Genomic DNA, 16,175 nt, shown 5'->3' with positions numbered 1-16,175 from the left:
ATGAAAGATATCAATGAAAACCAGTAGGAATGATATGGCCTGAATTTTTGCATGCACTTACTGACATTTACATCACACTTTCATCACTCCTTCCCAGATGTACTTTATCAATAATTTCTAATGATATCTTTAATCAATCATTAAACAATGACAGCAGCAGAAAATGGCTGGATACATGAATGGATGGATTAACCAATAAAAAAATACCTGTAATGGTTTTATATATTATATATATATAGATATATATATATATATATATATATATTGAAAATGAATATAGCAGCAAGCAACAACTATTTGCTATGTAAAGATATAGTGGAGTCATGGTCCTGAGCAGAGAATGAAAGTGACAGTGATATTACGGCTGTTTCTGGTTAAACAAAAAGTCTGTCTCTGTAGGGATCCTTTCCATAATGTTATCAGACACTTAGAATAACAGTCTGAGACTGTCAGTGGCAAAAACAAGCACTTTTAGTCGACATAATTTGACAGAAGCATTTATCCCCAAGGATACATGTTATCTTATGTTGTGGCCATTGCAGCCATTTTCTTTCTTCAAGACTGAAAGAGACGACTTTGGTGAGTTTTATTTAATTTCTGTTTCATTTTGGCCTGAGATGCTGGTGCTCTAGTGCGACATCCAGTGGCAAGTTAATTATTTATTATTATTATTTATATAAAATCAAAGGTCTGCTACCATGGTACTAGAGATTCTCAGTCAGTTTTTGTTTCAGTTTGTCGAGAATGAAATCAGTGTTTATTTAGACTGGCAGACAGCCTGTGTCAGGATGTGAAGTAAGGTCAACAGCAGACTCGTTGAAAGGTTTTAAATACAGCAAAATATATCATCTACAGTTCGGTGGTATGCTGCTGCTTTTTCTGCACAACAATTGATCCCATCAAGGGCTATGCATATCACTAATATAACTGTATCAGTTATGGATGGCATTTCTATCAAGAGCTTCTTATCCCTGCTGTGATACATATTTCACAGTACATGCAGTGATTTTAAACTCAAATCGATGTTGCAACATTTCAGAAGTTATTTCCTGGCCATAAAGTCTTTACTTCCTGAATGAACTCTCAAACTCTGTGAACTGGAGTTCACTTTTTAGCTGATCTTGAGCTCTGGTTATATTAGAATAGCTGGTGACATGAGGGTCCTTACTGTGTTGTATGTCAATGAGAGTGAATACCTGGGAGTCAGCGTTGAGCACTTTGATTCTCTGGGTGGAGATGAAGAGATCCACCTCTGTCATGGGCTGAGGCTCGCCCTCAGAGGCCTACACACACACATACACATACACAGCCACATTGACAAAAGCAATATTAGACACACATTCATAAAACATTCATCCAGGCAGGAAAAGGCCAAAATGTTAGTGAGTACATGTTCCAGGGTCAGTAACCGTCTCATTACAGCCAGGGCACACAGTGAAAGAAAACATACTGAAAGATAAAACAGCTGCTAAATGAATAACAATTTCTGATCCATAAACCCCAAAATTGACTAAGAGAAAAGTCTGCAGTCATTCTGTATATTTTTGCTGAGAGGTGTGGGACCTAAACACTGACTATGTAACTGTAGAACAAAGCAAAGACTATTACATTGTGTATGCAAGATTGTCAAGAGGACCATAGTCTTTAAGAGCTTTATGATCTCCAACAGGCACCGGTTTCATTCCCTATGAAAACCACAGAGTCCAGTAAGTCTGTGTAAAGGGGGAAATTTGTGCACATAAATTAGTAATTTGTGTTCTCAAATTATGCATGAGCTAACAGAACATACTAAACAATACTAGTTACATTTGAATGTACTGTACAGTACATAACCAGTCACTGAAAACCAGAATCACAGAACTGTGTTATTACTGTGTTAAGTTATTATCATAATAATACAGTATGCCAACCTGACACTGTGCATGTGCTAACTGCAGAGGCTATACAGTGATCAGCAGTGCATGTAGTTAGTATGCCACATGACTGTTAAAGGAATTCAGGAGTTAGTTCAACATTTTGGGAAAATAATTGCTGCTGTCCTACCCAGAGTCACATGACAAGTTTCTCTGTTTTTAAAAAAAAGGGGGGTTGGCCTTTTTTTTTTTTTTTTTTTTTTTAAAATTTTTTTTAAAACTTTAAAACCCCCTTTCAGCCGAGCAGTGTAGGCTCCGAGTCTGAGTGCCCTAAGGGGAACTTATGATCATATCAATATCGACATTTCTACATTCACATAATAATCCATTCCACACAAGCTGTCTGCCTGAAATTATATTATTATATTTATGTAATTAGTACTCATTTTAATGTTGTAGCCAGTTAAGGTGGAGCTAATTTTAACTGTTAATTTAGTGGTTTTCAAACTAGGGTGTGGGGATTCCTTAAGACAAAACCCTCTCTAATAGGAGGTCTATGGTCGAATATGGATCTATTGTGGGGGTCCTTAAAGTGATAAAGTTTGGTTGCTCAATCCCCAAGAACACATAATTATAAAGGCTAAAATCAAAGTAAATAACCAACAGTTACATGTTATGGGTGTGGAGTTAGGTATAAAAAAATGTTGTAAAAAGTAGTCACAGTAACACCAATTTGCTACTTTGCTCCATCAACAATGAACTATCTTCAAGCCCCCAACCCAGAGTGTCTGTCTATCTTTCTCAGCTCTGATTGGTTGTTTTCGTTCAGGCCCAGTGGATTATTACCAATGCCATTAGGAGCACTAGGAGGAGCCAGAGGATCCAGATTTTTTCACAGATTAAAGTTTCAGCAAATATGACAAAAGGTTATTTTTATAAAATGTACCTACTGCAGCTTTAAGTAGAGTACTAAGTAAATGTACTTATTTACATTCCCCCACTGCAGACATAACATCAGTGCGTTATCATTGTCATTGTGATGCTGACATTAGCATTCAGATTAAAGCCGAATTACACATTAGCACAGCTGTGGGACCTCTGCCTGTACTAGACACACAGAGATGATTTAACATTACATTTTATCATTTGATTCTCGGTAGGTTAGCAAACAAGAGCGTGTAGGTTATTATGCACAGTCATACACGGTACCACTACAAATACAGAACCAGCAGCAGAGAGAGAAAGCACATTGAATACGACCACAAACCCAGCGAGACCTCACAGTGTCAGAAAGATTACAGCTGTTTCCTGCATCCAGCAAACTGGATCCCTTCCATGGCAAGCAGTCAGCCAGTCTGACAAAAACTACAGTGTTCCAAATTATGGACGGAATAAAATGTCTGACATGGGATGAAAAAATGGCGAGGGGACCGGAGACCCGAGGGAGGGACCGAAACAATGAACATCACCTCCAACAATACAAAGCTGGTTGCTGGATTCAGGAAAATGCCAACAGTTCATCAGAATGACAGAAGAGGAGACAAAGGAGAGGACAGTGATATACAGAGACAGACACAGAAAGAGACATAGAGCCAAGCAGAGGACAAAAGAGAGGCTGTGCTCGGCAGTGTGAAGGACGAGACGGATATGTAGGTACTGCACCTTCTTCCTGTTCTGGGCTAATTTCTGGGCCGTCTGCCAGGCATGGAATAAAGCAGACAGGAGAGTAATGGGTTAGAGCAGTGCACAGGAGAGAGCGACTGGATCACAGGGAGGGAGGCAGGGACGGGGTCTTCACTGAATGTCAGATATAATAACCTTAATCTGTAGCGCCATTGTACTGTACACTGTTACTTTGGTTCACATTGTGTGTTCATGTACAGGTTGTTTGTATGTTACTGTATGCATGTGTGTGTTACGGACGTCACAACTGGTGCGGATGTCTTTATATATATCAGAAACTCAACCTGGACCTGTGGTTATCAAGCATTACATTATCACTACTAGGAACTGAAAGTGACACTAGGACTAGTCCTAACTCAGACCAAAACTGAGCAAGAGTGTTTTCCCACCAAAAATCTTCCACACAAAAAAGAATCTGAAGAAAGTGAAAAAGCCTTGTTTCTGGGAAATGAGTCTTATTTTTTTGTCTAAAAACTAAAATAATTTTGTCAAACATGTTTTGCATTAGAAAAGTAATCTGGTTTTAATAAAATATATCAAACTTTGTGTTAATAAGATATTACAGCTAATATTGAGCTCGACTGAACCAGTTAGTTCCAACAATGGTTTGCAGAATATCCCAGCAGAGGAACAAGATTATCGTCCTTATTTTAACAGGAAGACACTCGCACAACTTCTCAGTTTAACAGTAGTAGTCTCGTCCCAGTGTTAGAAATGAAGCAGCTGTTTAGTTTTTCATTGTTTTAATAAATAATGCTAAAAATACATAAGAATGCTTCTCGGGCCTTCATTTAAGACAATGTCACGTATAAATTCTTAAATTCAGGTCGATAAAGTGACCAAAATACTTCTTTTAAGAAACTCTATCTTAAATAAAATAAGAGTTTTCAGTGCTTGTAATAGGCACAGCTAGCTTACACGTTTGTCTTTTTTTTCTATTTTTCAGGCTCATTACAGTCTTTCAGTGCTGTGATAGATAGATTTTAATGCTAGTTTTAAAAATTCTAGCCAAGCAAAACTGGCTTACCCCCACTTTATTTTAGTACAAGAAAATGTTATCATATTTAAGTTCCGTTCAAGATTCTCAATCAGTAGAATATACTACAACATAATATATAATATAATAATACTGCTATATTTTGGTTACAGCTGGGAACCGATTTTTCCGTTCCCGAAACAATTTATTTTAGCTCAAAATGCTCCGAACGGCTCAAAACTAGGTGCTTGAACTGGAGCCGGTTCCCTGTGGGTGGAAAAGGCCTAAGGGAGCGATGAAGCTTCCTACACTGACTTTCAGCAAGAGAATGACTACTCCTCCTAGGACAGAGCGTGATGTAACTGTTTTAGCCTCCTAAGACAAAGCAATTCACATTTTTCCTCTGTGGAGGACATGACACTGAGAAACAGAAAAAATTTTGATCTGTGGGACCACAGCCTATAAACAATGTCAATCTGCAAAAGGAAGTGGACTGTCCACACCATCCTGCATTTATTAGACAGGGTTCCCGCACTTTTTAAGAAATCCTTTTCCAGGACCTTTCCAGGACATTTTCTAGGAGTTTTTCTAGACTCTCAGCTGCAGATTTTTTTTTTTCTGCTTTCTGAATTGACTACAATAATTATAACATTGAATAGGCCACAGCACAGGCTAAAATACAATTCAAATTTCCAGAACAACATAGATTATTTCCAGGAGATTTTAACATTTTAATCCATTTCCAGCTGTTTCTATGACTAGGAAACTAGTCTCTACATTTCCAGGTTTCCAGGTCATGAGGAAACCCTGTATAATCTCAAGGCCACCAGCAGGAGAGGTTGCTATACTTATTGTGGAACAGACAGACCCAATGTCCACTACAAAGGACATGTTATAAAAACAAATAACAATTTTGACAGTTTTGCGATATGTTTTTTACATCCACATTGATCAAATTATGTTTTAAAAAAATCTAAATATTAAGTTATTTTAGTCCTGAGTCTCAGGAGGATATAACACAAAGTACACTTTGATGGCATGTTGTAGTTTTCTGACAGTTATGTTTTAAAATACTGTGCCAGTGGTTAAATTCAAAATGCAGAACACAGTTTTGGGTGTAGGTTTTACATATAAAGGCAGTACAGGCCACTGAGTTATCCAGGTAATGCAAAATTACAATGCTAAATAAAGAAATAGCCTCAATCTCATAACTATATTTACCAATAAGAAATATGCAGTTGGCTGTAAACAATGGCTACTTGCTTAATACATGCACATACAATTGATAATAATAATAAAATAACTGTATACTGTCAGCCCCACCCAATTGCATTGTTTTACAGTGCGCCTGTGCATATATTGGGAAGTATTGCACACACAACAATGATGCTGCAACCCCTCCCTGGTCTGCAGTGCCCCTCTGCATAAAGACCACTCTTCACATTTCAGCTACACTCCTAGTTATCTGCCCTTACAGGTGGGGAAAATGTAGGTATTTCTGTAATGTCATATGTTATATTACAATATGAAATGAAATAGAAATAGATAGTCATATCTTATATTACATTTGTAATATTAGATTTACGTATTATTATTGTTTATTGTTCAAGTCCGCTCCAGTAGCTTGTCTATGTTTCCAAAAGCAAGTACACTGCAGTAACCAGTGTTGGGCAGTAAGGTATTATTAGTAATATTACTACAGTAATAATATTACTTTCAACAGTAACTAGTAGTGTAACTAATTACTAGTACATTTCAGTGATAATATTACATGTTACCCCCCTAACTAATTGTAAATTAGTTACAACATTAATTTTGTTGTCACCCCTCTATTGATTTGATATCCAACAATCCAATCACATCCTTGGGTTCATTTCTGTAATCGTGGAGGAAATTAGTTAGGAAGATGGAAACTCTTACATTCAGCTGATGGAAAAATTCCCTTACTTTGATTTTAACAAACTGAACTGGATTACAATCTTCGCAAGTCTGACTCTGAGGCAGAAGGGACACAGTTACCAATTCTATGGGAAGTAGTGTAACTTACACTGTTGGCAGGGCATAATAAGTAATTACATTACTTTTGAAAAGAGTAATGAGCAATACATTTAATTTTTTTAGTAACTAGCTCAACACTGACAGTAGTACAGCTTATCTAGTTACTATATAATAGTAACAATAATAATAATAATGGAATGTTCAGTCTATAATAGAATGTTATGGCTGTATATTAGCCATAATGTCTACTTTGCAACTGCTAGGGTTGTAAAAGCCTTACTCACACTCTCTCCTAGAAGCAGTGGTCTTTCTCCTGCAGAAAGCTAGTCCTGAGCGAGGACTGGTTTTTAGGCCTTTCAGCAAGATTCCTAGAAGGGATTTTAAGACACTTGGAGAATACAGGGCCCATATAGTCAAAGTCCTGAACCCAACAGAGGCCTAAATTCTCACTCATGCCAGACCTGTGATGAATGATTCACCACATTTGGCCAAGTGTACTGCACTGGTATGACTTCTGGGTATTTGCCAGGGCTCCTATATGGGCCAGAACACAGTGGAAAATGTCAGTTCTCCACAATTAGCCCGACCTGGGAGGCCGTGCAGCATCTTGATTCATTTTCTATCTACAGCAGTTGATTTAAATGTTTAGGAGCGCGGAGAGGATTATGTCGACACTTGCTGATCAGTCCTGTTTACTGCGATCATCCTGGATGTTCCCAGATTAATGTCTCAGAATGAACACTGAGGGGGTTTCTAAACCTCACATCCCCTCAAAGGCTATCTGATTAGCCCCCTCACCATCTGATTGCCCCACAGCTGAAGAGAGGGGAGCTCATCTGCCCTGACCACCATCTGGCTGTAGAATACTTCCTGCCAACGCAGCCGGGCCTCAGCCAACACACTCTGGACTGCAGTCAGTGTTCATTCTCTGCTCAGACTAAAACTCTATGCACTCATGGTACAGTACGAGCCTTTGCATATGTCACCATGGAAGGTGATAGAAGTCAAAGTGTATTTTCATTAGCCTTCCTCTACCAGCAGGTGTCTCTGTTGTTTTGGCTCAAGAACAGAATGAGAAGTTGACTCTCAGCACTTAATACTCCTCCTGTCAGCTCTACTCACAGAAAAACTGTGCTGTCTGGAAGAATTTTAAATTGCCAAGGTCCTTTTACCTTTAGTGACCATTGTTTGAAAGAAAAAGTATTTTGGTGTAGTTTGGTGTGCATCAAGATCCATTAGATAACAACACTGAGACATTCAGACTTCACTACAAACTCTGAAACAAATTCTGAACCAATTTTCACGAAATTTGGTTTGTTATAAACCAAGAGAAATTAATCTTGACACTGCTTAATATGTATGAAGCTTAAGGCTGCCCTGTAATGACAAATACATACATATCATAAATATAATAATGATATTTATAATAATATCTTTGCATAGTAGACTGTAGTAAGTTTACTGAAAGAGAAGGATATCACAAGGTTTGTAGTACAGATTACAAATAAAAGGATTGTTAAACCAATGTTTAGAAAGGTACAGGTTTCATAGTAAGGATTAAATTATTAATCTGCAAGCACGTGAAAATAGATTTTTCAGTCTCTATTTAAAGGTCTCATTGTTGTTTGCCTCTCTGATCGACCGTGGTAAATTATTTCACAGAATGTGGAGCTCCAAATGAAAATGCCCTGCTGCCAGTGGAGTGCTTATTGTTGGGGGTATGTGGGGGAATGTAGGGACCCTGGCAATGTGGCAGAGATGGAAGAATGATCTCAATGTGTTTTTCAAATGAAAGTTATCAGTCAAAAGTGACAACCAGATTTTTGACTGATGTAATAGGAATAATGATTCTGCCTTCAATGAAAGTAAAGAAGCCTTGTTTCTGGGAAATTAGTCTTATTTTTGTCTAAAACAAAAATGATCTTGTTAAACGTGTTTTTCATTAGAAAAGTAATCTGGTTTTAAGGAAATCTATCTAACTTTGTCTTATGAAATATAACAGCTAATACTGAGCTCGACTGAACCAGTAACAAGGTACAACAATGTCTTACTGCTGCTCTGTACGTGTGTGTGTGTGTGTGTGTGTGTGTGTGTGTGTGTGTGTGTGTGTGTGTGTGTGTGTGTGTGTGTGTGTGTGTGTGTGTGTGTGTGTGGCTGAAGGCTTTGTGTGTTTATCACAGGCTGAAAAATGCTGCGTCACTGTGGGATACTGACTGAACAAATGGCTGGAGGTTGGGGTTGGGGTTGGGGGGCGCTGAGGACAGGTGGACCCTGGTCAGGTGACAGGACGGGAGTGAGGGGAGTGAAAGAGTCACAGGTAAACACATGAACATTTAACAGTTTATATCCATAGAGCTTTACTGGGCCAAACTCTGTAAGACGATACACATTACTATCATCATGCATTATAATATTAACATATTAGCTTTTACACCAGCCAACTGAAAGTCACCAACTGCACTTAAATGTGCACTGGTTTAAATGTTAGGAGTTGGAACTACAAAAACACTCAATCCATTCTGACTGTACAGTGGTGTTACAGAGTGGCGCTTCTTCCCTCACAAATCTTTGGATAACATCGGCTTCAACTGACAAAGTTAAATTTTGTCCTGTCATCAAATTACTCACTGAATTAACATTTGTTAAAGCCTGGGGGGTGTCATAGAAGAAAATTACCCTAAACTTGCTTTAATCATTTGTGTGCACGGAATAATTAATTTGTGCTCTTGATTCAATATTGTTTTTTGGCATGAGTCACCTGCTTTCAAGCTCTGTCTCTCGCCCACAAACAAAGCCACAAAGCCACAAAGCCACCGTTTAATGAAAATATACAGTAGTTGTATAGCTGTGTGGGAGAGACAGACAGTAAAAGCAGGGATCTAAAAAACATTATTCAATTGAGAGCATTTTGCTTCGGACCTTAATGAATCCATGTACCGGTACGGCCAAATAATATCTTCACATTTATACACTCTTTTTTAAACTCTCATTGCTGTGTACTGCCGGCCGGAGAGAGGTGCTGCAACAGCAGCAGGCTGAGGTGGGCAAACACAGTTCGGTAAAGAAACAAAGTAGATTAAATAAAGAAACAGTAAAAACAGTAGAGTAAAGAAAAGAAAGGACTGAATTTTGATTTGCTTCCTTTTAGCCAAAACTGATCCACTAAAACAGTGGTTCCCAACTCAGGGGGTTGTGAGGCCCTTCTTGATTTTAAGAGGTGTAAGAAAACTTTAAAAATATACACACCAGGCCTATATCTTAGCATTTTGTTCATTTCTGTAAGGAAATCGAAATGAAATTGTATTTTTCTTTAAGTTCATATGGTTGCTTAAAAAATACAAAAAACACAAAACAGACAAAGAATTGTATAAAAAGTTACTAAAAATATCAGTAAAACTCATATCTGATCAATGTTCACAGGAAATAATCTGCTGAAAATTCCTCAATATTGCTTGTTTTATACAACCTTCCTGCAGTTATTGTGTTCACTGTTTGGGTTCATTATACAGTTTATCAGTTTTTCTCTACTGTTACTGTTATACATTGTCTAAAATATCACATATCCATAAAATCCAAAACGACCACCCACCTAGAGCCGGAGGATCTGTCCTAGGTTTCTGCCTTTTAACAGGCAGTTTTTCTTTGCCCTTGTCGCCAAGGTCTTGCTCATGGTGGTACTGTTGGGTCTCTGTAATTAATGTTAAAGAGTTCGGTCTAGACCTGCTCTATTTGAAAAGTGTCCTGAGATAACTTCTGTTATGAATTGGCGCTATACAAATAAAATTGAATTGAATTGAATTGAATTAAAATTAGTCACTGAGTCAGGGGTCGTCTGTTTACTCAATGACAGAAAGGAGTCCCTGAAAGAAAAAAGGTTGGGAACCACGGCAGTAAAATATGCCTGGATCGGTTGGGACACAATACACTATTAAATAAATGGCACTTACTATACGCACTGTCTCACAACATTGTCCCTACTTTAATATAAATAGTACCAAATGGCAGTACTGTTTTCAAAGAATCATTAAATAATTACAAATGAATTCAGTCATAATTAGGTATGATGGGAAATCAGACAATAATGGGAAAATAGGGTTTAAAAAACGAAGAAAACATGAGAACACTGGAGGTGCAGTATGATGTAAAACTGTGCTTACATCATTCATTGTCTATTTATTTGGTACCAGTTCAGAACCAAAATGCACCTGTCTGACTGTGCGTGAAACAGGTGCTTTTTAAAAATACATGTGCAATCTGCTGACTTCAGACCAGTGCGTGCACACACTACATGAGCGTGTACAGTGTGCTTTCACCTTGATGCGGCTGACGGCCTCCTGCGCCTGCATCATGCGGATGTTCTTGGACGGCGTCTTATCCGACAGCAGCTGGGTGGAGCCCAGGTAGTTGGCAGCGAAGATGATCCCATCGATCAGGTCCTCTGGGTCACATGGGCCTGGGACTGGAGGGAGGGAGGGAGCGGTTCAGTCTCACCATATAACACAATGTTTCCCCACACACTTAGAGATTAATATAGTAAGCTACGCTAATCAATATTTTTTATATTAATAATGGATCATAGTCACCAGTTGGGAGAATGAGCTGAATTTATATCAGTAGGAATAAGGAAGAAATGTAACTGAAAAGGTGCATTATTTTAGAGAGAGTACTGTCTTGGAAAACCCAACGTTAAACGTCGAAATGTCAAAAAGGTGTGGGAGGGCACTGAAGGTCACACCCTTATATTCTTTTCCTGCCCCATTTGATGTGATCTGATGTGCTGTGCACCTGTCTGTCTGTCTCTCTCTGTCTCTCTCTCTCACCCCAACTGGTCGAGACAGACGACCACCCACCTAGAGCTGAAGGATCTGTCCTAGGTTTCTGCCTTTTAACAGGCAGTTTTTCCTTGCCCTTGTCGCCAAGGTCTTGCTCATGGTGGTACTGTTGGGTCTCTGTAAAGGAGCTTTTGCTCTTATTGCTAATCAACTATGAAACTGCCTCCAGCAGTCTATACTAGAAATGTCGATACATGACAAATGTTGACACGATACAACATTTGTCTGAGAAATAATCTTTTTCAGTTTTTCAATCTCATGTTCAATTGAAATGTTGAATTGTATCGCATCACGAGTTGAGTTCATTGTTACATCCCTAGTCTCACAAAAAAATCTTTTTCTTGATGTTATAACTTCACATTTTGGGGTTTGAACACTTTATGTACTTCCTAACATGTCTATAAATCGACTGTGGATCATTATCTTACTGATATTCATTTCATAATCTTCCTCGACATTTGATTCTTCTGCATCCATTCTTATTTTGATTTACCCAACCTTTATTCCCTTCTTGACCATTCCCTTGTTTGAAGTTTCCATTAAGAATTTTCTGATCTCTTTTAAATTAATTTAAGCTTTCCATATTTTCACCAGGATGAATGTTTCAGCAGAGCTCCGATTGTTCAGCGGAATGTCTTTGCCTCACTTCTGACATCTTTCTTTTTTTTCCACCACTAATTCACTCAAGTTCACAGTTGACAACATATATTCAAGTTTGTCTGTGGTGTGTCACAGTTACTGGCAGACTGGCAGCAATTGTGGTTTCAATAGTTCTTGTCACGACAAAAAGAAAAGGTACCTTAATATACTCCAAGAGCTGTGTGGCCCACCACTGCTGCAGCCGGCCTGATCAGCTGGCTATGCTACAATAACTGACAGCAACATTGACCTTTCCCTTTCACCTCAAGCAGCATCTCCCTCCGTACCTCCCCTTCAACTTTTCCCAGTCTCGACAGTTTTTAACCTCTGCTGCAGAGGATGAAGCACTCACCTTCTACATATGTGGGGAAGGACGCAAGGCTTTTCCTGGACTATTAATAAAAAAGAGAGGAGTGTGATTATTTTCAAACAGTACTTCAACTTGATGTGCAAAAGTGAGAATGAGACACAGTGAATTCTAATGAATGGTAAAATGTTGAAAACACCTCTTTGCTAGAGGGAGAAGATTCGAAGCTGTCATCCTGCAGCAGATGTCTGCTGGATGACTCTGCTCCTGGAGGAGACGGTGAGCCTGAACCAGGGGACTGCAGGGAGGGAATGGAGAGTGGGGGAAAAGCAGAATACAATCTGTGAACTGAAATCCTTAATCAGAACCAAGCACCACTTTAACACAAATGCACAATGTGTTACCAAATGCATAGCAAATGAATGTAGGGAGACAGGGGTTGGTCGGCACACTGTTTTCCCTCATCTTTCATATTTCTCTGGCATTAATGCAAACTAGAACCAGAAAACATGAACACTTAATACAATTTCTGCTCATTTGGAACATTTTTAAGCAATTCATCAGTAGAAATGTCAAATTAGTTTTGCCACTGACCATCAAATAATAATTACAATACGTTGTTTTTAATCTTTCAAAAATAGTTTTTAACTTCTCAAAATACCCCAACAAAAATATATATGAACAGTTAAAGATAAAAAATATTGTTTAACCATAGTGCCAACCAACTCCGCTCACATTTGACCCAACTTCGTGATGACATTTTGTTAGCCAGCTACCATCATTCATCGCAGTTAGATGGCTGATTGCGGTTAACACAAGGTTAAGAGATTTTCATGATTAGTTCTACGACATAAAATACTTTTTAAATGCTTTTACGTATCTTAAAAAAGGTGGTTGCTAACAAGTGGCTAAATGAAACTACAGTCAGTGACATTAAACATCAGCGCGCCGAACACGGAGCAGAGACATTAGTACTACATGCCTGAAATGGCACTTCTAATTTTCATCCACATGAGTACCCTTACTTCTTATTGAGTACCGTCACATCTGGTCAGCATGGCTGTACCCCCCACTGAGGTCACCGGTATGTTTTCCAAGGGATATACAGTAAAAGTCATGAAATAATTGTCTAAAAATAATTACTTTGATGCCCCAAAACTCCTTGGAAGTTTTTGGACCTCTGTATTTGTAAAACCCTGTGTACAGCAATGCTGGTGAAGTACATCTAAAAGCCTGCGTAACTGCTCCTGCAAGAGCTACAGACGACAAACAAGTCATGCAGGTATAGCTAGCCTATAAACTAATGGCATTAGCATGTGCCACTGACCAAACAGCAGTAAGTTAAAATAAGGAGGAGCTGCAGGTCTGCAATGGAAGCCTCATTGGGAAGCTGTGGAAGAAACTGATCAGGTTTATACACTGTGGGTCTAACAGATAAATATTAATCCAATTAAGGACACTTCAAACAGCATGGCATTTTGGAATGCTTAAAGGAGTTTTTGGTGAGCACCCGAGAATGCCTTCACACTTGTCAAAACGATCTGAACTCAGCACATTTCATTTTTCACCAAACTGTGTGGAAGTGTGAAAGACACCTTAGAGTCTATTTAAAGCCAAAAGAGGGCAGAAAGACAGGACCGCTCAGATCAACGCCGGCGCCCCATGCAGCCAACATCAACAGCCTTAGTTGCACAACACAATTCATCTCGTCTTGCTCAGTGTGTCAGACAGCAAAAACACAAACACACAAGCTGTGACGAGGTGAGCTGAAAGGGTACACTGACACATAGACAGGACAAATCACAGCTTAGAGGCAAAATATCACAACAATATCACCTCCGTGTGGGACAGAGGACAGTACATGTCATAACACAGAAACACTGACCAGCAGGAAACAGCTTGTAGGCTACAGCTCAGATAAACTGTAGGTTTTATGTTTGTTGTAGTTGGCTGGGACTTTGTTTTAGTCCATCTTCTGTATTTGATTCGATCTAGTGGTACCTCCATGCAGTTTTAGGTCTATTCATTTTTTGTTTGATTTTTGCTCGAGGTCTCTTTATTGGTATATAGAGTGGTACAAAATGAAACAAATTGCAGACACAGAGCCCCATTCTGGTTAAAGTATTACTGTACCATTGGTAGTCAAACATAATTAATTCATAAGGAGTTACATGTACATATAAATACAGTCAATATGACAAAAATTGTAAATAAGACACAGAAAGTAAAATAAAAAGTACAATAAATGATATTTAAAAAGCTCTAATAATAAATAATAAGTAAATAATAATAGAGTAATAAAAAAATACAAAAAACAAGTAGGCAATATGAATATACATATGTGATATAGACTCTATAGGATATATACAGTACTATACTGCAATCTCAACAAATGTTTTCATATATGTGTCTGAGGTTTCTGCCTCCACTGCAATACAATGGAAGTGAATAATAGTATTAATCCAATTTGTGGTCTGCAGAACACTGAAAAAGGACATATTAACATTCAACATGTCTTTCCAGGCACAATGTGCTCATGCAGCAGATATTTCCAAACCTGGATTCTCAAAACTGATGTTCCTGGATACCACCAGAGGGAATTAAGAAAATCTGAAAGACTAGCCTCACGTGTTTGTGGTGCAGAGACCACTCACTCCACTGGCAAAACTATAATCCACCAACTCCCTTGCTTCACCCTCCCCTTCCTAGTGCACAGGATAAAGTACAGTGGAGGAAAAATGCAAACATCCCTATCTAGAGCCAGTGTTTGGTTTGTCACTTCTGGGCTACTATAGAAACATGGCAGACTCCACGAAAGGCGACCCATGGCACTTGTAGATGAAAACAGCTCATTCTAACGTGACAAAAACAAAACAACTGCTATATTTAGGTCATACCTATGAATATTATATTCCATTTCTGCCATTAGATCCTCCTGAATGTTACACACAGGACCTTTAATCAAGCCATTGTAACTGGTGCAAAAGATAGGAAACACTAATGTGATTGGCCAGGAGAATAATTCTGGCCCTGGTTTCTAATACTTATGTTCTGCCCATTATTTCACCATAATAACGCTATGTTGACATAACAAATGGCGCTCATATATAATTAGTTAAGTTTTTAGAACCATGTACTGTAAGTTGGTTTCTAATTACATGGAAAACAGAGACCGGTCCCTGAAAGAACTGATCCAGTTACACCCAAATAAACAATCATTCATTATTCATTCATTGTTTTTTTAATTGTATATTTGTCTGAGGATAATTATCTTTTTATGTTCAGTTTAGCAGCCGTCAACCTCACTCGGGGTGAGTGGATCACTACCCAAAATGTATTGATACAGCTAATACTAAGTCTTGTCTTGAGTATAAATACTAGTGCCAATACTGTAGGAGGGATACTATGCATTACTCTCTGCTTCTCTGGGGCTGTTGTGTGCAGTCATGCAGTGATCTTTACATTAGAAGCCATCAGAATCTATTTTACAATTTCACAATCACATGTAAAAGAAGTGCCCAATGTTAGATGGTAATTCAGATATATTGTGGCTTAATAAAGCATTCACATTTCTCTCCCCCGCAGTCTCTCTCTCCCCCTGACAGTATATTTATACAGTTTTGAGGTAATTGTACTTTACTTGAGTATTAACATTTTATTACTTTCTACTCTTTTATATTTCAGAGGGAAAAATAGTACTTTACCACATTTATTGAACATCTTAAGTTACTAGTTCAGTTAGATTGTAAAAGACATTATAAAAACTTTTACTTTTTTTACTTTGCTGATTCGTACTTTTTCTGAGGAAAAATTCAGAACTTCTTATTTTAACAGAGTATTTTTTACAGTGTGGTATTATTTTACTGAAGTAATGGATCTGAATACGT

General features: G+C 38.3%; 1 protein-coding gene across 2 annotated transcripts in view; it reads right to left on the bottom strand.

Annotated features, from left to right (window-relative positions):
* apba1a (amyloid beta (A4) precursor protein-binding, family A, member 1a) overlaps nt 1-16,175 on the bottom strand; it is a 56,867-nt gene that overhangs the window by 9,415 nt on the left and 31,277 nt on the right. For both annotated transcript variants that reach the window (XM_051422156.1, XM_051422157.1), the window contains exons 4-8: nt 12,488-12,586; nt 12,334-12,373; nt 10,824-10,969; nt 3,516-3,548; nt 1,197-1,283 (exon numbers count right to left, since the gene is read on the bottom strand). In XM_051422156.1, the coding sequence (XP_051278116.1) occupies nt 1,197-1,283; nt 3,516-3,548; nt 10,824-10,969; nt 12,334-12,373; nt 12,488-12,586 (405 nt within the window). The remainder of the gene's footprint in view (nt 1-1,196; nt 1,284-3,515; nt 3,549-10,823; nt 10,970-12,333; nt 12,374-12,487; nt 12,587-16,175) is intronic.

The sequence above is a fragment of the Dicentrarchus labrax genome, unplaced genomic scaffold, assembly GCF_905237075.1.
Source record: "Dicentrarchus labrax unplaced genomic scaffold, dlabrax2021, whole genome shotgun sequence".
Classification (NCBI taxonomy): domain Eukaryota; kingdom Metazoa; phylum Chordata; class Actinopteri; family Moronidae; genus Dicentrarchus; species Dicentrarchus labrax.
Note: the sequence above shows the minus strand (reverse complement) of the source record. Positions and strands in the feature narration are given on the sequence as shown.